This window comes from Corapipo altera, unplaced genomic scaffold (assembly GCF_003945725.1).
Source record: "Corapipo altera isolate COAL_440 unplaced genomic scaffold, ASM394572v1 98, whole genome shotgun sequence".
In the NCBI taxonomy this organism is placed as follows: Eukaryota; Metazoa; Chordata; class Aves; order Passeriformes; family Pipridae; genus Corapipo; species Corapipo altera.
This window is the reverse complement of record NW_020884914.1, coordinates 7,185,399-7,207,809: the sequence shown is the minus strand read 5'-3', so window position 1 is coordinate 7,207,809 and position 22,411 is coordinate 7,185,399. Positions and strand designations below refer to the sequence as shown.

Genomic DNA, 22,411 nt, shown 5'->3' with positions numbered 1-22,411 from the left:
CTTTATTAAAAGGTCCTCCATAAGCAACACCCAGTGAAGATTCTTTCTGCAACATCCCTCCCTAATCTTGCACAGACATCAGCTCATCTGTCCTTCCCATCCCTTCATCCTGAGGCTCCAACACTGCAGGGCCTCTGCCCTCAGTCTGGTACGTGAAACCGAGGATCCAGACGTCTTGTTGAGGAGACAAAGACTCAGCCTCGTTTGTTCTCATCTCTTCCTGCTACAAAATAAGTAATCAAACCTACTGCTCAAGGTAAAGAAGGAATAAGCCTCCTGCATTTAGGAGGAATAAGGAGGAATACTTCCTGTAGAAATAAGTCTAGAAGTATTTAAAGAACCAACTAAGGGGGAGAAGCCCCAGAAGTTCAATTGTTTGCTTGGAACAAGCTCTCTCCTTCCTTTCCTGCCTAGGAAGACCATATCCCCACCATTTAACCCATCCACTTGCCTACCAAATCCTCTTTCTCCTATTAACCCAAGAGAAAAGCTGCTCAGCATACTTTTTGATTTTTGCTTCTCCCCCCAGTTTTGCCCCCCACCAAACTACTATTTTTCCCTTTTGGAAGGGGAAGGAAGACATCTCCAAGTCAACCATGAGCCAAGAACAAGCCCAAAGCTGATCCGAAGGAGCAGGTCTCCTCCATTCCCATCCCAATGCCACTGTCTCAGTGTCACAGACATTGGGAGCACCCAAAGGAAAAGACCTTCTTTCCAACACTAAAAATTCTACAGGTAGCAGAAAAAGAAGCCAGAATATATTTTAAAGAGCTGGCAGCCAAAAAAGCCTTAGCACCCACATCCTTCCTGCCACCTCCACGTGGAACCAGGACAAATCAGTGCATCCAGCCAGGCCCTCGGTGCGGAGCATGGAGTGGAACTGCAGATCTTCACCACCCAAGATCACTCATATCCAGCAGTCTTTGGGGTATTTTATCTGCTAGCAAAAATTCCTCTGGTCTGAACAGGACCTTTTTGGACAAACCCCACCAGCCCCAAGGCTTCTCTGGAGGCAGGAACAGCTCTACACTCACTGCAGCTTCAGGAGCCTCAATTCGTTGTATTTAAGTGTGTTCTCAAATGTCAAGAATGACATTTCCAAATTATCCCTCAATTGTTGTTACTGAAGCATAAAAATACATTTAAACAAACAACTTCAAGGATGGTTTGGAAACATTAACAGGAATATAAGTTATGCTGAAATGGTTTTAATCCAACTTTAATTGTTTGTCTCAAGTGTTCCAGATTTCCTGTCGCTCCTTAAGTGTCCCAAGGCTTCAGCAGAAACGCTCTACTACAAACATTTGTTTGTTTAATGAAACTTGAAGAGTGTTCTTCCTCCACCTTCCAAACCATTGAAGCCTTTGCTTCTAGCTTTTGTTCCTCTGATGACACGGGAAACCTGTTCTCACACCTCCCAACAGAGCTCAGGGTGACACACTTTAATCCACAGGAGACTGGATTAAAGTCAAGAAAGAAAAGGTTTGATGCCAGGTTACTCCTCACACAAAACACACCCTCAATGTAGGCTGGACCACCCTGAGAGAAGAGCCAAGTGCCACCACTGCAGCCACCCCGAGGCCAGGCGCCTACGCAGGGTTTAGAGCTGATCTGAACAGACAAAAAGCAGCACAATAAAGCATGCCAGGAGGGCACATACCAAGGATTAGGCATTTTGAGATGTTGAACATTTTTGCTGGCCTAACTTCATGTAAAGTCCCCTGCAACAAACCCAGGTGTTCTGTGATGGGTTGGTTTGGGTACAGAACTGACTGTCTGGGCTTACAAAGCCGGGACTGCAGCATTCGCTTCCACAGCCTCCCCTCCAGGTTAGAAAGCAGCACAAAACCCCCATGGCATGTCCCAGAATAAATCCTCTCACTAGCCTGGGACACTCACCCTCTCCAAAAGACAACGTAAAGGCTGTAAATCATAAAAGAAGATTATAATCACAGAATGGTTTGAGTTGGAAGGGACCTTAAAGATCATCCAGTCCCACCTCCTGCCATGGGCAGGGACACCTCCCACCAGCCCAGGTTGCTCCAAGCCCCGTCCAACCTGGCCTTGGACACTTCCAGGGATGGGGCAGCCACAGCTTCTCTGAGCAACCTGTGCCAGGGCCTCACCACCCTCACAGGGAATGATTTCTCCCCAATATCCCATCTCTCCCTGCCCTCTGGCAGTGGGAAACCATTCCCCCTTGGCCTGTCCCACCATCCCTTGTCCCCAGTCCCTCTCCAGCTCTCCTGGAGCCCCTTTAGGCCCTGCAAGGGGCTCTCAGGTCTCCCTGGAGCCTTCTCTTCTCCAGGTGAACACCCCCAACTCTCCCAGCCTGGCTCCAGAGCAGAGGGGCTCCAGCCCTTGGAGCATCTCCGTGGCCTCCTCTGGACCTGTTCTAACATGTCCACATCCTTCTAATGTTGAGAGCAGAGAGCTGCACCTCTCAACTTGCCAATGCTGGCCATTTGGTGGACACAAGGAGCCTCTTGGGCTGCAGAGGTGAAGCCCAGAGGAGTGGAAGACAGGAACAGCTAAATATGAGAGCCAAGGGCGAGAGAACTAACTCACCTCCCTGAGCCAGGCTTAGCCTGCCACACAGTCAAAACTAAGTTTATTGTAATACAAACAAGTCTGAATGAATGATATACCATCAAAGCATAAAGACTTATTTCTTTTTTAGAGCTGCTTCAAATTATTTCCCTCCTTTTGGAACCCCTTCACCCTGCTTCAGAAAGGGCTGTTTGTGTGAAGTACACAGAGGAGACGTGCCAGAGGGGGGAAAAAGAGCCCTGAACAGTTCAAAAGCTCAGAGGTAGATTCTTGAAGGAAGGGAGGAGAGGCTGAGATGCCACACATAGTTTGGGAAGCTCAGGACTTCAGGGATTGTAAGCACTGGGAATACAAGCAACTGGATGCTCCACAGAGCCCGAAGAGGTGCAGCACAAAGTCCAAGAGCAAATTCCCTGTTGCACATCAAGGCCTCCAGCACCCTTCTGTTCCACACCAAAGCCTCCAGCACTCCCCTTGGACCATTCAGGGAAGGCCCCACAAACCTTGCATCTGCTCTTTGCCTCCTCCCGCCGTGCTCCTGCCAGCACAGTAGTCCCACAGTTCTGAGCAGCCAGGAGAGGATTAGCAAGTTGCTGCATCCATTTAGCAAGCACAGGAAAAAAAACTTCCACAAGGATATCCAGATTTTATTTTTCCCCCAGCTGTAATGTCCTCACACACACACACAGTGAGCAGGGCAAAGAACAGCCACTCCCACGGAAAAAATAAGGAATGTGGCCACACCAAAGGGAGGCAACAGATACCTTTTCATCCCTTGACAGCCAAACATGGTGGTGAAAACCACAATGTCCTGATCAGTTTTGAAGCAAAGGTGGGACTGAATGTTATTTTTCCATGAGGAGAGTTTTGCTTTCAATACAGATATACCTTCTCCAAGCAGAAGGGCCCCTTGAGCAGCCCCTCTTTCCATGAGGTATTTGTTTGGGAATGTGGAACCATGGAGCAGCTGGGGCAGCATGGAGATCCTGGTCCAGCTCTGTGCCCACTGCAGTGAGGCCTCACCACTTGCTTCCTGCCCCTGACAGCTTCTTTTCTCTAAAAACTGTTGGTTTGGGCTTCTTGTACTGCCTGCACATTTTGCTTGAGCCCAGTTTCCTACTGGACTCTGGCACGTGGATTTTCCACAGGGTTGTCAGCAGTCAGCTCCATTGAGTCTTGCCAGATGACGCAGCTCCCAGCACCAGCTCCTCTCCCTCTGGCTTTACTCCTCCTCAGGGAAGAAGAGGAAGCAGGAACAGTCTGCAAGCTGAAAACCCCTTCCAGCAGCAGCAGTGACTCAAACTCAACGTAACACTACTGGCATTTCACCATGGGATATTGTAGCACAGGGAACAGAAGCTCTTTCTTCTGGAAAACTAAAATGTGTTATTAAAAATAAATAAATTGGGAGACTACCAGGCTGCTCAGCACATTCCCAAACAGAGGGACATTCAGCCTGCAAACAAAGCTGTAAACACCCCTGAACACCAACAGCACCACAGAATATTCCCAGAGCTGTCACCATCTCATTCCAGGGCCCACACAGACAACACAGGAATTGGTGTCATTTAACCAATCACTCAAATTGGCATCAAATACCCCTATCCCTCGAATGCTTAAGCTTAATTAGAATCACAGAATATGAGAAGAGTGAGCAAATTCAGCAGTTTGGTACCGCTGGTATTTCTATGAAAAGGGGTTTTGCTGTTACACTGGAAGGAGCCAGGGGAGAAAAGCCAAGCTCAGAGCACAGTGAGCACCAGCAGCCTCGACTCCCTCTCCTCAGCAGCCTCCACATATCTCTCTGCTTTAAGAGCAGTTTTCAGCCTACAGAGGGGAAAGACCCCGACAAAACCCACAGATAAAGTTCCTGGACCAACCCCAGGATGTTCACAGCCATAAGGAAGCCTCATGCCAGCAGCAGTGGAGCCCCATCCCAGACGTGCAGCTCACCCTCACCTCCACTGAGGGAAACCCCAGTCCAGCCACAAAACCACAACAGCAGTGCACCACGGAAAGATCTACTGCCACTTACAGTGATTTGAGCTCAGCTTAACCTCCCTTTGAGCCTGCTTTCCTTCTGCAGAGCAAGCACCATCTGCTCCAGCTCAGCACTCCAGCTCAGCACTCCAGCTCCCACAATTTCTGGGAGGAAATTGTCTCTGTGGCTGTCCTTGGTCACGTTCCTCCTCTTCCCTCCACCCCACAACTCCACACAAACATTAATAGTTTACTCTGCCCCACACCAACTCCAGCAAAGATTCCCAGAGAAGGGGAAACCACATCACAAAACAGAGTTTTGGAAGAAGAGAATTTCTGCACAACTCTTAAGTCATGCAGAAAAACCAAGCTGGCATTTCCACTGCCCCATGGCATCTTCAGGGCGATTCCTTGGGCTTGGATGTTTTGGGATCCCAAAACAAGGTTCATGCCAGGTACCACTGATATTAACTGTGACTCCCCTACTCACACTGAGGATGAGCTCCCTTTCAGCCCGTAGGGATCTTCCTGCTATCAAGCACATCAAGGGCCTCCAACATAAGGACAAGGAGCTGGAGAGAGTCCAGAGGAGCTCACGGAGATGCTCTGAGGGCTGGAGCCCCTCTGCTCTGGAGCCAGGCTGGGAGAGCTGGGGGGGTTCACCTGGAGAAGAGAAGGCTCCAGGGAGACCTGAGAGCCCCTTGCAGGGCCTAAAGGGGCTCCAGGAGAGCTGGAGAGGGACTGGGACAAGGGATGGAGGGACAGGTCAAGGGGGAATGGCTTCCCACTGCCAGAGGGCAGGGTTAGATGGGATGTTGGGAAGAAATTCCTGCCTGTGAGGGTGGTGAGGCCCTGGCACAGGTTGCCCAGAGAAGCTGTGGCTGCCCCATCCTTGGAAGTGTCCAAGGCCAGGTTGGATGGGACTTGGAGCAACTTAAACTACTGGAAGGTGTCCCAGCCCATGGCAGGGAGTGGAACTGGATGGTTTCTAAGGTCTCTTCAGTCCAAAGTGTTCTGTGATTCTAAGCACAAACACACAAAGATACTCACAGTGATTTTGAGAGCAGCCTTATGAAATCCTTGATGCCTCTCCCACTGTGTTCAGGTACAGACCTGTCTCTGCTGAGAAGCCTCAGGCCTGGACCTACAGCATCAGCCTTCAGCACCATCCCACACATGGGAAGGAAAGATGTAATGATTTTAAAGTGGAAAACAAAGGCTGAGAGGAGCTCTGGGGGCTCTGCTGGACATGGGACAACTAGGAAAGCATGACTGTCCTGCAGACTTGGCTTGGCTAGTTCAGCAAACAGCTGTACTGCAGATGTCCCAAAAAACCCCGTAAGGGGAGCAGCTCCAGAAGGCCAGTACAGCACCCAGACCATGGACTGTACTCCGAGAGGAGGTGGGAATGCTTTTGGCATGTGGGATGGTCATTTTAAGTACAAAATGCATGACTCCCCAAGGACAAATTCACCCTCTGTGTTGACAGTTACCTCTCACAAGGGGAGCACAGTAGTAAGACCTGAAATTACCCTCTAATCCTATTCCATCCCTGTGAATGAGCCCTCTGGCCAAGCCTCTGCCACATCCTAGACTGGCACTGTGTCCCCTGACCACAGAGTGTCAGGAAAACGTGCCAGTGGAGAAGCTCAGCTGCTTCCAAGGAGAAACAGGCCCAGGGCAGTGCCCATCCCTGTGCTGGCACTGCTGAGGCCCCTCCAGTGCTGAGGCAGTTCTGGGCCCCTCAGACAAGAGAGACACTGAGGGGTTGGAGCATGTCCAGGGAAGGGAACGGAGCTGGGGAAGGGGCTGGAGCAGCAGGAGCAGCTGAGGGAGCTGGGGGGGCTCAGCCTGGAGAAAAGGAGGCTCAGGGGGGACCTTCTGGCTCTGCAACCCCCTGACAGGAGGGGAGAGTCGGGGGGGGGGTCGGGCTCTGCTCCCAGGGAACAAGGGACAGGACAAGGGGAAATAGCCTTAAGTTGTGCCAAGGGAGGTTTATATTGAATACTGGGAAAATTTCTTCACTGACAGGGTGGTCAGGCCCTGGCACAGCTGCTGCCCAGGGCAGCAGTGGAGTCCCTGTCTCTGGAGGTGTTTAAAAGCCGTGTGGATGTGGCACTTGGGGACATGGGTTAGTGGTGGCCTGGGCAGTGCTGGGGGAGGACTTGACTTGATGATCTCAGAGGTCCTTTCTGATCCGAACAACTCCGTGACTCTCAGCTCCCCAGAACCAGTCTGGCAGCATTGTACCAACATTTTCCATGGGTGTCTGAATTTACACAAACAAGCAAAGGGAAGGGCTGGAACTGCTCACCCCGGGCTCACAGAGAGGAACCAGCACCAGGAACCAGGAACCCAAGCAGGATTACAAATGGATGGAGCCAGGCCTGAGGAACAGGGAGGAACAAGCCATGGTCCACTGCCACCCCACTGCCAGCAGCTTTCTAGTCTTGGAAACCCGATGGTCCCAGGGGAGAGGGAAAGCTGAGAGTGGCCCAGCAGAAGCAGCTCACCCTGTCCAAGCAGAGCTGTGGCTGATGGGGAGTCATTTGTTTTGCAAAAATCCAAAGCCAGGAAGAAAAGCAAAGCAGTCCCTGTTGTCATCTGACAACAAGTAGCAAACAAAAGTCAAAACAAGGATAAAATTCAGAGAAATTATGCAGGCAATTGTAATGATTGTCAATTACTGGCTGGATTGAGTTATATAATGGTATCAGCATCTTGGGAAAGCTTTGGGAAAGGGCCCTGTGAGCAACAGCAGGTCAAACTGACTCTGAAAGAGCCCAGTTGCTGTGTTGTGGTGCACTATCATATTCCAGTAACTTAATTATGATGACCCCAATCCAATTTCTATTAGTTACAGGCTAAGAAAATACACTGCTCCTGAAAAGGGGGGAAACTTCTTGTGAAACTACCTCTGTCTTCTCTGAGCACTTAAAGGGGGCTCATAAAAGAGGAAAAGCAACTTTTACACAGCCAGAAAGTGCCAGGACACAAAGGGAGGAAATGGGCATAAACTGAAAGAGATTTAGATGGGATATTGGGGAGAAATTCTTCCCTGTGAGGGTGGGGAGGCCCTGGCACAGGTTGCCCAGAGAAGCTGTGGCTGCCCCATCCCTGGAAGTGTCCAAGGCCAGGCTGGACGGGGCTTGGAGCAATCTGGGATAGTGGAAGGTGTCCCTGCCTGTGGCAGGGGGTGGAAGGAGATGGGTTTTAAGGTCCATTCCAAATTCAACACTGAAAACCCTTTCAGAAGGGTTGCTTTCCATTGCTGACCCAGCCTGTGGTAGCACTCACCCAGTACAAACTGGCCTCCCAGCTGGAGATCACTGGGTGCTGCATCCACATCCCAAATCGTGGAAATCCCACGTTTGCTTCCTTACCCACAATATTTGCCAACTCTGCAAAGGTGGAACTGCTTTTTCCTTCTTCTGAGTAAAGAATGTTTCTTTATTTGCAGAAATGATCTCAAATTTCAGAGGAACACAACTAACCTTTAAAAATAAATCACAGAATCACAGACTGGTTTGGGTCAGAAGGGACCTTAAAGATCATCCATTTCCAACCCCTGCCACAGGCAGGGACACCTTCCACTAGACCAGGTTGCTCCAAGCCCTGTCCAACCTGGCCTTGGACACTTCCAGGGATGGGGCAGCCACAGCTTCTCTGGGTAACCTGTGCCAGGGCCTCCCCACCCTCACAGGGAACAATTTCTTCCTAATATCCCATCTAACCCTGCCCTGTGTGAGTGGGAAGCCATTCCCCCTTGTCCTGTCATATCCAAAGCCCCTCTCCCAAAAATCAACACCCCGCTCCGCATTCACTGCGTTCTCCATCTGAAGCAGAAAGGCAGAATAAAAAGTTTTATTTAATAAACTGGTCACTGGGATAAAATTACCACCCCCAGGCTCCTGCCAGCCCACACAGACAAACCATGCCTTTGAGTATTCAGAGTCCTGCCAGCCCCGATCCCGCTGGGATAAGCCATCAATCTGATTACAGCCACAAGCCCATGAAACCCATCACCGGAGATCTGCCTGTGGAATGACCCATCCCAGCCCTCCCCACCATTCCCAGAAGGGAAAAACGCCCTCGAGGAGCTTAAAGCCAAGACCCAGCAGGAGCAGCAAAAACCCAGGAGCACAGAAATCATCTCTTCCTCGGAGTCTTTGGGATATTTGTGAGTGAATCAAGTGAGCTGAAAATGGAATTTGCAAACCGGCATCCACCTCACCCAAAATTACACAAAATATGTTGGCTTGGAAGCGTTTTCCTCTCCGAGGGAGAGAGAAAAACTCCTGTCTTGGAGCTCCTGCAGCACAGACATGTTATTAATGGTGGTAAAACCCCTTTGAAGAGGGAGGAGGAGGAGGGAGGCTGAGCCCAGCCTAGCCCTGTGTGTGGGTGAGGAAAGGGCTCCCACCCCAACCCCCAAAACCCACAAATTCACTGCCATGAATTTCCATAGGGAAAAACTGGGCCCTTGGTCAAAGCAAGCAAAATATTTCAGATTTGTTGCCCTTCCAAAGCACACAGGAGTGTCCACAGGCCAGAGGGGAGCAGGAAAAGCAAGCCTGGATTCACCACGGGGGGTTGCCACTAAAACGCTGCAGTTTGTCACTATCCAGACTTCACTCCAGAAACTAACTGCCAGATCTCTAAATTGTTCTATTTAAAAACAAAAATCAACTCCAAGATTCTTTGCAGCTGTTGTCTGGGGCAGCCTCTGCTACCCCTAGGATGGTGCCAGGTTGGACACCACCTTGAGAAGGTGGTGGGAGGTCAGAAAAGTACAACAAACCTGCTAAAAACCTTCAGAGGAAAAGTTAAGAGCTGAATATGGAGAGTTCAGCTGAGGATTAGCTGAATGGGGCGGAGAAAGGCCCAGTGGTAGGACAGGTACTTGGGGGATGTAAGTGTTAAAGAAGGCAAAATAAATCACATTGAAACAAAGCTTGAACTGATCAAGAGGGGAAAAAAAAAAGGCTGAAGATCTCTGGGAGCACAGGGGGCAGAGCTGCCACTGAGCCTGGAGACTTTGGAAGTGGGTTAGACAAACTCTGGGAGTTCTCTTAATTGAGCCGAGGCAGCAGAGATCATGTGGTACAAGAGGTTTTTTTCCTCCTCCAATTGTCTTTTAGATCAAAACAAAAAGGAAAAACAACCCAAGGTGCCTGCTTCTCCTCAGCCTTACAAAGAATCCATTCTGCTCTGACCCTGCATTCCTAGGTAGTGATAAATCCAGTGAGAAAAGGCTTGGGCTTCATCACCTGGATCACAGAGATACAGTGCAATGGTACAGCAGGCAAGACACATAAAATCAAATTTTAGAATAAAAATTGAAAATAAAAACCATTGTACAATGGCCTTAAATTCTGTGCAACCCACAGAACTTCAAGACACAACCCTTCCTGCTTTATAAGGTGACATAAAAGGTATGTCAAGTGTGCCCCCACCTCCCTACTCACTGTTTAACCAACCTTACCCCATCCTTCTGTGCCAGCCAGGTGCTGCAGCACAGAGAGTGGCTCCAGGGAATATCAAATCCCAGGGAAATACAGCTTTGATAAAGGGAAGAGAGAGGAGACAAAAATACCATCAGAAGCTGCCCCACATGTAAGTGAACAGTCCAGGGGTTTTGCAGGAAAAAATCAAGTTGTCGTCAAGAAAAGTCAAGTTTTCCTCACAACCTTTCCATCCCAGATCTTGTTTGCAAGTCCACAGAGTATATCATTGGTCAGTGTGAGCTCTTCAAGTGGCAAAACATTCTCTGTTTGACAAACACCCTCCAGTCAGATATTGTGGAGGACCATCACAAGGCTCCCCTATCTCGGGTGTCAACCCCAGCACCATCCCCTCCATACACCTTTGAAGATGAAGGTACTGGTAACAGCCTCAATCTCTATCAGCTGTTATCACTTCAGAGAAACACAAACTGCCTTTAGATTCCCATGCCTTGATCTCCTCTACCCCAACCCAGCACCTCCCTGCCCAGACCACAACCATGGAGCTCAACAACCCAAGCTACTTAAGAAAAAAAAAAAAAAACCCAACTCCAGTTTTTCTCCCCGTGGAGAGAGGAAAAAAAGAAATAATCCGAACAGAAACCCACAATCACATCAAGTTTATGGAATAAATGCCAGCTGGTCCCTTCCCTTTGACATTTAGCTAATAATTGTTCCAGCCAAGCAACCTGACAGCGCCGGGCTCAGTAGCCCATGAATGCCTCTGGTGTTTTACTGAGCGCTAAAGACAACACTTGCTGCTCTCTGGCTCCTCATCCATGTGGTTACACACACACGTGCTCTCCTTAACCCTTCAGCCCTCTCCAGCCCTCAGGAATCATCTGGATGTGACGACTCCTTGTGCTTCAATTTAGCCATTTTTTCCACCACACACACCTTCCATGAACCCACCCTGGGGGCAGCAGCCAGGAAGGAGGGGAGAAGCAAAGGAGGCAGGTACGACCTCCTCCTCCTCCTCTAGTTAGGAGAGGGACAGCAAGAGGACTGGAATTTGCACCTCATTAACTCTCTGCTGATCCCTACAGATACTTTTGTGATTATCCAGCCACCCATCAAACCCTGGCCCCTCTCTTAGAGCATCCCAGTTCCAGTTGTAGTACAACCTTTATTTATACCTTGAAGTTCCTCTTTAGTAACTTTAACACCATTTTACCCTCTGGTGATATTCCTCCCCTTTAACTTTTACCTGAGCTGGATCTCCATTTTCCAAAAGACCCCTTTTGGGCCCAAGTTACAGCTGCTTCAAACAAAGTAAGTCAAGAAACCTCCCCAGAACTCCTCCCTTTATTACTCTGCACATCAGGGGAGGTTTAGGTTGGATCTCAGGGAAAGGTTCTTCCCCCACAGGGTGGTTGGGCACTGAACAGGCTCCTCAGGGCAGTGGGCACAGCCCCAAGGCTGCCAGAGCTCCAGGAGGGTTTGGACAATCCTCTCAGGCACATGGTGGGATTATTGGGGTGTCCTGTGCAGGGCCAGGAGTTGGATGATCCCTGTGGGTCCCTTTTGACTCATGATATTCCACCATCTGCTGGGAGCTTACAGACCCCATCACCAACGCCCTCCTTCTTCTCCCTCTGTGTCTCCTCATGGTTTTCTAAGCTGCAAACACACACCAAGCCTTCTTGAACAAACAGTTCACCACAAACATCACTTTTCCTGTTTTGCCAAGCCTTTGCAACACCCCTCTAGGGTGCCTGGTACCCGCTGGCTCAGCTGTTGTCACATCAGCCTCCCCAAGGTGCTCAGCACTTGCTGTGCTGAGGCTCAGTTGTTCTGCACCCCAAGAGCTGGCTGTGCCAGTCTCTTGCTGAAGAGAAAGGTGTTAAAAAAGCATAATATGCTTCAGCATTACCGGTAGCTGTGCTCAGGGGGAAGGAACAAGCAACTTTAAAGGGACAGCCAAGGCCAGGAGCCTGCAGACAGCCCTTCCCAGGGGGAAGCTCCCGGCAGCACAACGCCTCCCTGCACATCCTGCTTAGTTTAGGAGTGACATTAACACCTTGCAGTCACTCCTCAGGCCACGATCTCAGAGCGTTTTACAGGCTCAGTGTGGCACCTTTGGAGCTCTGGCACAATTCCCACTGGGCTCTGAGCCGCACACGCCACGGGCACCGACAGCACCAGAGCCACCTGCCGTGTCCCCTGCCACGCACACGCATCTGCTGCCCCCACTGCCCACGTCCTTGGGCTCTCCACGCCAAGTGCAGAGGCACAGGGCGGTGAACGGTCCCCTGGTGAGGTGCCAACGTGCCCCGGAGCCACGGGCACCGTGCCGCAGGGTCCGGGAGCCTCCGCCGAGCACGGACCGGCTGCTTCTGCTTCCTGTGCTGGAACAGTAACGGGGACAGCAGGCACGGAGTGCCCGGGCACAGCAGGATGGTGCTTTGTCCAGCACAAAGCCTCTCTCACCTGGTAGAGGCAGGAGCAGCCTCCAGGTGCTCCTGGAACTCCCTCCAAAGAACCTGTAATCACGCCATGGGTCCGCCAGCAATATCTTCTGCACACACAGTGCCCTCACCAACAAAGAAGTTGTCTATCTCCGCTTTACAGAGCTATTTCCTGAAATAAATACCTCTGTTTTATCTTTAAGAGGTGTTTTTAGCACGAGATAAAAAGCCCTCCTCCAGCAAAACCCTCCTTCACACATGATTTGCTTTGTCATGGCACTTAAATACACGCACAGAAGCTACTGCTGGAGGATGAGAGCAGATCCGGCCACGCACAGAGAAACTTCACAGCAATACCTGCACGCCTTAAAAAAAACGAATCCCTTTCTCCTGGTAGCGATGCCAGCACAGGCCAGTGAATAAAATACCAACAAACTCATCTCCATCCCAAGGTGTGCTGCCAGAGCTCGCTCCATTTTGGGTCATACCAGGCAGCTTCAAATTACATCGCATCTCATCTGCTGCAGGGAAACACAGGCTCGCCGGGGTACAAAGCAGCAGAAAAATACACGATCAAGCTGTCAAAGCTGGAATAAGCGAGGTAGCATAGAACCACGGAACGGTTTGGGCTGGAAAGGACCTTAAAGATCATCTAATTCCAACCCGCTGCCGTGAGCAGGGATGCCACCCATATGGTATTATCGAGGTGATCCACAACCAGTGCAGTGCCAACAGGGGACCCTGGGCACTGAGGGGGGCACGGGGCAGCCCCAGATCCCGGGATCTCCCCACTGCCCAGAGAAATCCAAACGCGTTAATGATGGAGAACAAAGGGGGGGATGCAGTTCCCAGCGGCACTGCCGGGATGCTGTTCCCAGCGGACTGGGAGCTGGAAAACAGGAGCTCCAGTTTCTCCTGGATGCAGGAGGCACAGAGGGAGCCATTGGGGCCCACGCGCGCCCTTCACCTGCGACGGCACCGGGGCGGGCGGCGCAGACGATGCCCTTGCGGACATGAAAGGCTCCTCCAAGGGCTGGAGCCACGGACACGAGCCACCATCGCCACCATCGCCACCAGTGGACCCCCGGCACGGTGCCGCGACGGGCGATGCCGAGCGCAGGGCCCAGGCCGGGGGCAGGCGTGTGCCGTGCCCGGGTGGTCGCGGCCCGGGGCTCACCTGCTCGGCCCCGTAGGCCGTGGCGAACTGCACGAACTCCTCCACCCGCACGAAGCCGTCGCCGTCGCGGTCCAGGGCGTCGAAGACGGGCCGGAGGCGCGGCTCCTCCTCCGGCGGGGGCTCGGCGGGGCCCCCCGGGGCCGGGCTGTCCCCGGCCACCCCCGGGGACCAGGGCGGCGGCCCCGAGTCGGGACCGGCGGGCTCAAGTGCCCAGAGGTCCAGCTCCCGTTCCAGCTCCAGCTCCCGTTCCAGCTCCAGCTCCGGCTCCGGGTCCACGTCCAGCTCCGGCTCCAAGCCCAGGTCCAGCTCCGGCTCCAGGTCGGGCCCCGGTCCCGGCCCCGGGGGCAGCGGGGGCTCGGTGCCCGGCGGTCGCGGCTCCATGTTCACCGGCGGCGCTGCGCGCCCGCCGCCGCCGCCCGCCCCGGGCCATGCCCCGCGGCCATGCCCCGCTCACATCGGGGCGGTGCCGGTGCGGTCCCCGCGGCACACACGGCTTTGTGCGAGGAGCCCGGCCCCGGGGGCGGCCCCGCCGGTCTCGCCCCGCCCGGGGACGCGGGTGCTGCGGGGGGCCGGGGATGGGGGAGGCGGCGGCGCCGAGAAACAACCCCGCCGCCCGCCCGCCCACGCCGCCGCTCCGGGGCCGCCCGCGGAGAACCGCCCGATCCAGCCCGGCCGCCGCCGCAGTAGCCGGGGAGGTGACGTCACTCGCCTGCCGGTGCGTCCCGCCCCGCCGCGGCGCGAGCCCGTGCGGAGGCCACGCCCCTCCCCTGGCTCGTGCGCGGCGGGGGCGGGGCCGGCGGGGAGGGGCGGGGCCACGCCGGGCGAGCACGTGGGACCGGGACCCCCGAACCCCCCCGGGGGCACCGCGAACCCGACCCCCGACCCCCTCTGGGGAGGGAGTGGGAACCGGGACTCCCGAACCCTTCCGTGGGTGAACGGTCCGTGCATCGGGAACCCTGAACCTCTGCAGGGGGGAACTGTGCACCGAGACCCCTGAACCCCTCCGGGGCAGCACCGTGCACTGGGATGTCTGAACCCCCCCGTGGGAAATCGTGAACTGGGGCCCTCCAGGGGGTACACCATGCACTGGGACCCCAAACCCCTCTGGGGGGAATCGTGCACCTGGATCCCCAAGCCCCTCCTAGGAGATGAACCATGAATCGGGATGCCCAAACCCCTCCAGGGAAGGCATCATGCTCTGAGACCCCAAACCCCTCTGGAGGGATGAACCGTGCGCCAGGACTCCCAACCCTGTCTGGTGAGGGGCACTGTGCACTGGGACACAGAGCTGGGACCACCTCATGGGTTAATGCCCAAATTCTGGGATTAATGCCCAAGTTCACAGCCTGTGGGTTCAGTCAACTGCCCATTTCTGCTGGAGCACTGGGATGACCCCACTGACACACCCGTGAACTGGCTGACCAGGTGGAATTACAGCCCCTGGGTATAATTAGCAGCAAACCTGATGAGCAAGAGAATCCCTGGCCACAGTGACCCTGCCCAGGCCATGGATGTGCCTGATGGCTAGGGATGAGCCTGGTTGGGCCACAATGTGTCCCCCAGCATGGCTTTCCCAAAGCTTCACAGCTTGACCCCAAGAGCTGGAGTTCAGCAGCATCTCTGGAGAGAATATCATCCCTGCCCAATCAGTCCAGCGCTGGGAAGGATGGAAACTTCCACTTCAAATCCTTTTCCTCATCGTAGCCATTTCCAAAAGTAAGCAGGGCAGGAGGAGGCTCCTTTGTCAGTCCCAGAGGGGGAAGTGCACAGCTGCTCTTCCTGGAAGACACCTGCCTAAACCACTCCCTGCAAAATCCCCTGGCCATTACAACTCTGAGTTTCCAGACAGCTCAAGCACCCAGGGCTCCAGCCTGCACAAGGCTGGAGGGCCCAGCCTGACACTGTGAGCAGCAGCTCTGCACCCCTCAATGTGTTCCTGCAGCTCCAGGACATGAAGCTCGAAGCTCTGTCCTTCCCCTGGTGCTGGAGACACGTGGCCAGGGGCTTGGTTCCCTCTTCCTTTGGTGGCCACGGAGCCAGGATAGCCCTGACAGTGCTCAAGTCACTTGGCTGTGGTTAAATAAGACAGTAAAACACACAGACACTCCCAGAATGGGGGTGCAGGTCAGCGAGGACCAAGACATCCCACACAGGTACCTTCTCCAGGACAAAATACGTGTCCTGTTATCTAGGAAGAGGGATATCCTGGCTGGAGGCAAATCCCAGGAGACCTGGGGAAAGGACAACCCCCAGATCCCAACCTAAGCCCTGCATCCCCATCCCTCTGAAGGGGTCAGTCTCTCACCGAATACCTCAGCACCTCCCTGTCACCTCTGGCTGCTGGAACCACCTTCCCAGAGCAGGCTGGGGCTCAGGAGGGGGCAGGTCCCCACATCCCGACAGCCTGGAGCACTGGAACCCCACAGCATTGAGGACTGGGGCCACACAAGGCTCTGGCAGTGGGAGCAGCGGTTTTCTCCCCTCCCTCAGGACCCAACACCAGGACCAGTCCCCAGGGCAGGGTGCAGGTGCTGAAGCTGCTCCTGTTCAGAGAGAATTGTCACTGCTCAGGGTGCAAATTCTTTATTCGTGACCTGAAGGAAGGAGCAAAACCTGGCAAGTTTACAATCAAGTAGGAAACACAATTAAGTGGGAAAACAAACTTCATGGAATCCAGAGTGAGGCTAAAAACTGCCTTCAGCAGCAGGAGGCTGCATGGGAGCAGTGTGTGCCCCCAGGGTGCTGGTACCCCAGTCCTCTGGGAGGATCTGCCTTTACAACACCTCTGCTCCTGGGAGAGGGGCATCTCAGCTGCATCCATGGCAGCCTTCAGGATGCCCACTCTGGACCCCCGGAGAGGATGAGGCCACTTCCCCCTGCCAGGGGCCAGTTGGTCCTTGTTTCCCCTCTGAGAGCTGCCAGCTCCTGTTGCAAAGGTAGAGCTGGCCCCACCACACTGGGTGATTCTGACCCCAGGTGAGCTGAGCTACTCCCCCTCCCTCAAAGGAGCTGCTGCTGGGGGTCCTGGGCAGTTCTCAGGCTGAGATGGGGGCAGAAGAGGATGGATATCCTGGGGCAGCACTGCCTGGGACTTGGGAAAGGCCAGGAGAGTGGCTCAGAGGGACACAAAGGGACAGTGACCATCACAGCCCCACCCCTTGTGCTGTCCCTGCGCTCTCAGCCACAGCAGCTCAGAAGACAGTCAAGGCACAGGATGGGTGTGTGACTGCTCCCCACCCAGTAACTCCTGAGCTCTGTCCCCCAGGCAGACACAGGGCTGGCAGTGTCACCACCACCACCAGTTACCAATCAGAGGCCATGGCCGTGGGCACCTGCTCTGGGAGAGGTGTCACCCCGAGGTGTCCCAGGGCAGCTTCGGTCACGTCTGTCCATCGGCCAGTCCCACGCTGTCCATCATTGGGGTTGGTTTGCTCCTGCAGACCAGAAATCTGCAAGAGAGTGTGGAGGTGGGGACAGAGTCCTGCCTCTCCAGGCCCGGCTCATGGAGGCTACTGGGTGGGACACAGGCAGGAGAGATGGGAAGGAAGGAGCCCCCTTTCCCTGACAGCCTGGGGGGAATACATACAAGGAAGAGGCTGTTGGGACTCTCTGTGCCCAATCCTGCTACTGGGGCACAGCAAAGGGACATCATGTTGCTTTGGAGGACACTCAGAGGTGTCTGGACAAGCATCCAGTGGGAATGACAAGAAACACCATGTCACAATGCAGGCTCAAAGGAAAAAAACCTAGCAAGTTTTTCTGCCCTCCCCAAGTCATCCCTAGGAGTGTCCATGAGGTCACCATATCCACTGCCATGGCAGCCATGCACATAGAGAATCATGGAATTGTTTAGGTTGGAAAAGCCCTCTGTGATCATCAAGTCCAACCATTCCCCCAGCACTGCCAAGGCCACCACTAACCCATGTCCCCAGGTGCCACATCCACATGGCTTTTAAATCCCTCCAGAGACAGGGACTCCACTGCTGCCCTGGGCAGCAGCTGTGCCAGGGCCTGACCACCCTGTCAGTGAGGAAATTTTCCCAATATTCAATATAAACCTCCCTTGGTGCAACTTGAGGCTGCTTCCCCTTGTCCTGTCCCTTGTTCCCTGGGAGCAGAGCCTGACCCATCCCTGGCTCCCCCCTCCTGTCAGGGAGTTGTAGAGAGCAAGAAGATTCCCTCTGAGCCTCCTTTGCTCCAGGCTAAACCCCCAAGCTCCCTCAGCTGCTCCACATCAGACTTGTGCTCTGTTCCACAGGGAAAGTGTTTCCCTGAGGAGCCCTGCTCCGACCCCCCGGGGGGAAATGCACGTCACCTAGAGTTTAGCAGAGGATGAGGCAATACCCAGCAAGGCAGAGAAGCTGTTGGCAGAGGTGAGCCAGCTCCCACCATCCACGACCAGGGTGGTTCCTGTCACGTAGGAGGAGAGGGGGCTCGCCAGGTACAGGCTGCTGTGGGCAATCTCCGTCTTGTTCCCCGCGCGCTGCAGGGGGATCGTGTCAAACAGGCTCGATTTCTCAGCAAATTTCCCACCTAAAAGCGACAGAAAATAGTCAGTTTGGACCGTGGGAGCACCTGCCCATCACCACGGCCTGCCAGGTACTGCAGCACGGCCCGTGGGGTTCATTCAGCGCTCCAGGGAACTGCGATGAGATCCCGGGACAGCCCTGGGGACACAAACCTGGGGAGAGCTAAAGGAGGGGAGCTCAGGCCCAGCAGTGGGGTTTGTACTGACACAGCGAGCTCAACACAGGACCTCAGAGAGCTTTAGAATCATAGAATCATGGAATGGTTTAGGTTGGAAGGGACCTTAAAGCTTACCCAGTGCCACCCCCTGCCATGGGCAGGGACACCTTCCACTAGCCCAGGTTGCTCCAAGCCCTGTCCAACCTGGCCTTGGACACTTCCAGGGATGGGGCAGCCACAGCTTCTCTGGGCAACCTGTGCCAGGGCCTCACCACCCTCACAGGGAACAATTTCTCCCCAGTATCCAATCTAACCCTCCCCTCGGGCAGCGGGAAGCCATTCCCCCTTGTCCTGTCCCTCCATCCCTTGTCCCCAGTCCCTCTCCAGCTCTCCTGGAGCCCCTTTAGGCCCTGGAAGGGGCTCTCAGGTCTCCCTGGAGCCTTCTCTTCTCCAGGTGAACACCCCCAGCTCTCTCAGCCTGGCTCCAGAGCAGAGGGGCTCCAGCCCTTGGAACATCTCCGTGGCCTCTCTGGACTCACTCCAACAGTTCCATGTTTTTCTCAGCCTCCAGGGCTGCACCAGCACTCCACTGATGGACTACAAGAGCCAAACCATCAGGCAAGGCTGAGATTTGGGGCAGCACGTTCCATCATGGCATCAGAGAGCACAAAAAGATGTCACTCAAGGGAAAAAAACAGTGCCCAGCAGCAACACCCCACGAGCCGTGTGGCACTGGGGGTCCCCCTGGTCCCCTCCCAGGGAGATGCCAGGCCGGGATGGGAGCCCAGGTTGCCTCACCCAGTCGCCGGAAGCCCTCGGTGCCCGTGATGGGTCCTGGGGCCAAGCTGTTCACACGGATGTTGTTGGGTCCCCATTCCACAGCCAGGTGACGGGTCATGGCATCTGGGGAGGGATTACAACAGGAATGAGAAAAGGGGAGCGGAGCCATTCCAGTAACTTTTTTATTGGGGGGTGGGGGGCAGGCAAAAAGAAGACTCTGGCTGAGAACAAAGGACCCTGGGAGAGAGGGAAGAGCCTCATCCCAAACCCAGGCATGCAGTAACCACACCCATTCATGTTCGCCCCTCCCCAGGACATCTTCCCATCCCAACATTTGGGAAGAACTGTCTTTTTTACTGGCCCCACACAACTCAGAGCCCCAGCAGGGAGCACTGAAGTACCTATAGCAGCCTTGGCAGCCCCAGCATGCACCTGGAGGGCCTGCCCTCGGTAGCTCAGGGTCGCTGTGATGTTAACGATGACCCCGCCGTGGTCCTGGGGAAGGAAAGGAGATGTGGAGTTAGGAATCAGCACAAAGGGTCACATAGGGAGGACAGCAAAGCTGGGCTAGGAGGGACAGTCACCCATGGGCACTGCCAAACCATCACTGGGGCAGCTCTGTCCACCCAACCTCGGAGCTGGGGCAGTCAGAGGAGCCCTGCCAGGAAGGTGGGACATGCAGGGAACAAGGAAAGGCCAAGAAAACGCAAAAGAGCTGGAGGAGTGGCAGATCACAGCTTCTTCAGGTGGCAGAGTATGGAAAGGTGCTGCAACAGCCCAAAGCCCCAGGACAAGGACAAGCAGGATTCCCAGGTCAGCGCTGGGATCCCTGGAAGGGAAGGGAATGGATCTGCACAGGGTGGGTGGCAGAGGCCCAGCAGCACAGCCCTGGGTACACGGTTGCTGCGCTCCCTTGTGCCCTCCACACTTCCCTGAATTCCTTAGGAGCACAGTATGGTTTGACACTACCCCCCACCTACCAGAGCCTCTCCTCCGAGTCCTCTGGCTCCGGTGCCACTTACCCGGAAATATTTCTCAAAGAGGACTTTGGAGGTGTTGAAGGTGCCGATGGTGTCGATGTCTATCACTGTCTTGAAGGCGTTGAAGGACAGGGCACTGGCTGGGCACAGGAAATTTCCTGCAGCACCTGAACAACAGGAACAGTCAGAACAAGGCCAGGAGAGATCCCACAGGTTCAGGGCAATTCTCTGACAGGCAGGGCAAGGGATACAGTCTGGGTAGACTGGCGAGCATGTGGAGACAGTCCTGATATGGGGATACACTGGTGGCTCCAGGTGCCCAGCAGCACAGCCAGCCCGAGGGCAGAGGCAGGGATGGTCCAATCCAGGGATGGCCATGCACCATGAACCTCTGTGCTCCCAGGGATGCCCATGCAGGAACATGCCCTCCCCAGCAGCAAGCCTGTCCCAAATCCTCCCCCTGCCCACTCCATCCTCACCGTTAATGAGGATGTCGATCCTCTTGAACTCCTTCAGCGCCTCATCCACTGCTGCCACGATGGTCTGGGGCTGCCTCACATCCATGGACAGAGGCAGGCACTGCTGCCCTGTGGCTGCCACCAGCTTTTTTGAGGCCTGCGAGAATAAAAAGAGACTTCAGAAGCTTTCTGTGACTCTCTTCTTTGGCAGGGGTTGGACCCAGACCTTGTATCAGGTGAGCATGAAGTCAGGGAGGAGCCACGTCCCTGTGAGCACACAGCAAACAGTGTGGGCAAGGGGAGAGACCTGCCTGAACATGGCCAGCTCCTGCCTGGCAGCAGCCTGGGAGCCCTGGGGCAGACAGGGAGAACTCCTGCACATCATGTCCCAACCAAACTGGATGCTGGGCTGGCCCTGAGGCTACAACTTGCTAAGCCCGGTTATCTTTGTGGCCTGCCATGGACACAGCACATCCCAGGAAACATCTCTGCAGGGCAAGTACAAAGGTTGGACCCCAATGAGGCATTTCTGGCATGAGTACAGACATCATTAACCTTTAGGTCCAAAAAGTTAGTGGGCAAAAGGGCAAAGGCAGAGCAGGCAGGTGTCAGCTGTGAAAGGGGCCAGCTCTGCAGCTCAGGGTTTGCCACAGGCCACCCCCGAGACTCACCCCCAAGAGCCCCAGCCCATGACCCCTGAGGACTAAAACCTGCTGAGCTTTGCAGCTTTTTCTAGCATATAAGGGAACATGAAATTACAGCACACCTGCACCTTCCCCTCTGCCCCAAAACACAGGATAACAGAGCTTTTGGGGCTCAGTGTACCCACCTCAACCAACACAACCCTTGCACAAGGGCATCTGGAACTACTCCAGGCTGAGGTTTAAGTCTGCCCTTGGGTTCTGCCATGTTTCTGCTGACAAACCTCTACCTCACCTTGTTTCTCTCTCTCTCACCCAGAAAAAGCCAACGTGATGTGTGGAACAGCCCCCCCCCGAGCAGGTTCCAGGTTAACTGAGCTGCAGCAGGAGGTGCAGCCCCCCCTAAACCCGCAGGCACCCTGCCCAGCACCACCAGCTGCTGGTGCTGGAGCGCTCAGAGCTGGGAGACAGGGCAGCACTGGCAAGTCCTCTCTCCTGCTGCACTATTCCCAGGGCTCCCAGTTGCAGCCGGGGAGGGCAGAAGGATTCCCAGACTCACCTCCGACACTCGCTCCAGGTTCCGGCTGGCAATGACGGTCCGGCAGCCGTGCCTGCAGGGAACGGGCTGGTCAGAGGGGCCGGGCAGCGCCGGCTCCTCACCGGCACCTCGGCAGCGTGGGCAGGCCCTGGAGGAGCCGCTGCGGCCCCGAGCCGGCAGAGAGAACCAGAGCTCTGCCCCGGGCTGGGACAGGGCCAGCCCTGCTCCCACAGCCGCAGCCCCGGAGCCAGTCCCGCTCCGGCCCAAAGCTCTGCTCGGGGCTCTGCTGCCCTCGGCTTCACGTCCCGGGGCTTCCAGGGCCTGTCACCGCAGCTGGGGAAGAGAAGGGGAAAGGGGAAGGGGAGACGGGAAGGGAAGAAAGAATGAGGGAGGGAGGGGTGTCCGGACCTCATGAAGATCTCGGCGATGCGGAAGCCGATGCCGGAGCCGCCGCCGGTGATAAAAGCGACCTGGCCCCTGCGGGAACAGAGGGACGGTGAGAGCCGGGCCCCGGGGGATGCGGCGCGGTGGGACCCCCGCGGCCCCCGGGACTCACGCGAGCAGGTCGGGGCTGAGCAGGTGCCGGTACTCCCGCAGACACTCGTCCGCCTCCTCGTCCGGAGGGGCCTGCGCGGCCATAGCGGCCTCGGCCATGGCGGGGCAGGGGCACCGCGCACTGCGCCTGCGCGGCGGCCGCCGCGTCGCCTTG

General features: G+C 55.1%; 2 protein-coding genes across 5 annotated transcripts in view; both read right to left on the bottom strand.

Moving 5' to 3' along the window:
- The window catches only part of RAB11FIP3 (RAB11 family interacting protein 3), a 77,173-nt gene extending 63,049 nt beyond the window's left edge, over positions 1–14,124 (bottom strand). The window contains exons 1-2 of one of the 3 annotated variants that reach the window (XM_027654914.1): positions 13,896–14,124; positions 13,620–13,859 (exon numbers count right to left, since the gene is read on the bottom strand). In XM_027654914.1, the coding sequence (XP_027510715.1) occupies positions 13,620–13,859; positions 13,896–14,000 (345 nt within the window). In that variant the 5' untranslated portion in view covers positions 14,001–14,124. Of the gene's footprint in view, positions 1–13,619 lie in introns of all 3 variants that reach the window. The other 2 variants (XM_027654915.1, XM_027654911.1) reach the window with 2 other exon arrangements.
- Positions 14,125–16,186: 2,062 nt separating this feature from the next.
- DECR2 (2,4-dienoyl-CoA reductase 2) lies at positions 16,187–22,373 on the bottom strand. Of its 2 annotated transcripts, none has more exons than XM_027655034.1 (9): positions 22,259–22,373; positions 22,111–22,179; positions 21,724–21,775; positions 20,545–20,680; positions 20,108–20,232; positions 19,487–19,580; positions 19,104–19,208; positions 17,935–18,152; positions 16,187–17,068 (listed from the first exon to the last, which is right to left on the bottom strand). In XM_027655034.1, exons 1-8 carry the CDS (start codon positions 22,354–22,356, stop codon positions 17,935–17,937), a joined length of 897 nt encoding a protein of 298 aa, XP_027510835.1. In that variant the 5' UTR covers positions 22,357–22,373; the 3' UTR covers positions 16,187–17,068. The 2 variants fall into 2 exon arrangements, with proteins under 2 accessions (XP_027510835.1, XP_027510834.1); XM_027655033.1 differs by having other exon boundaries at positions 17,964–18,152.
- Positions 22,374–22,411: the final 38 nt, after the last annotated feature.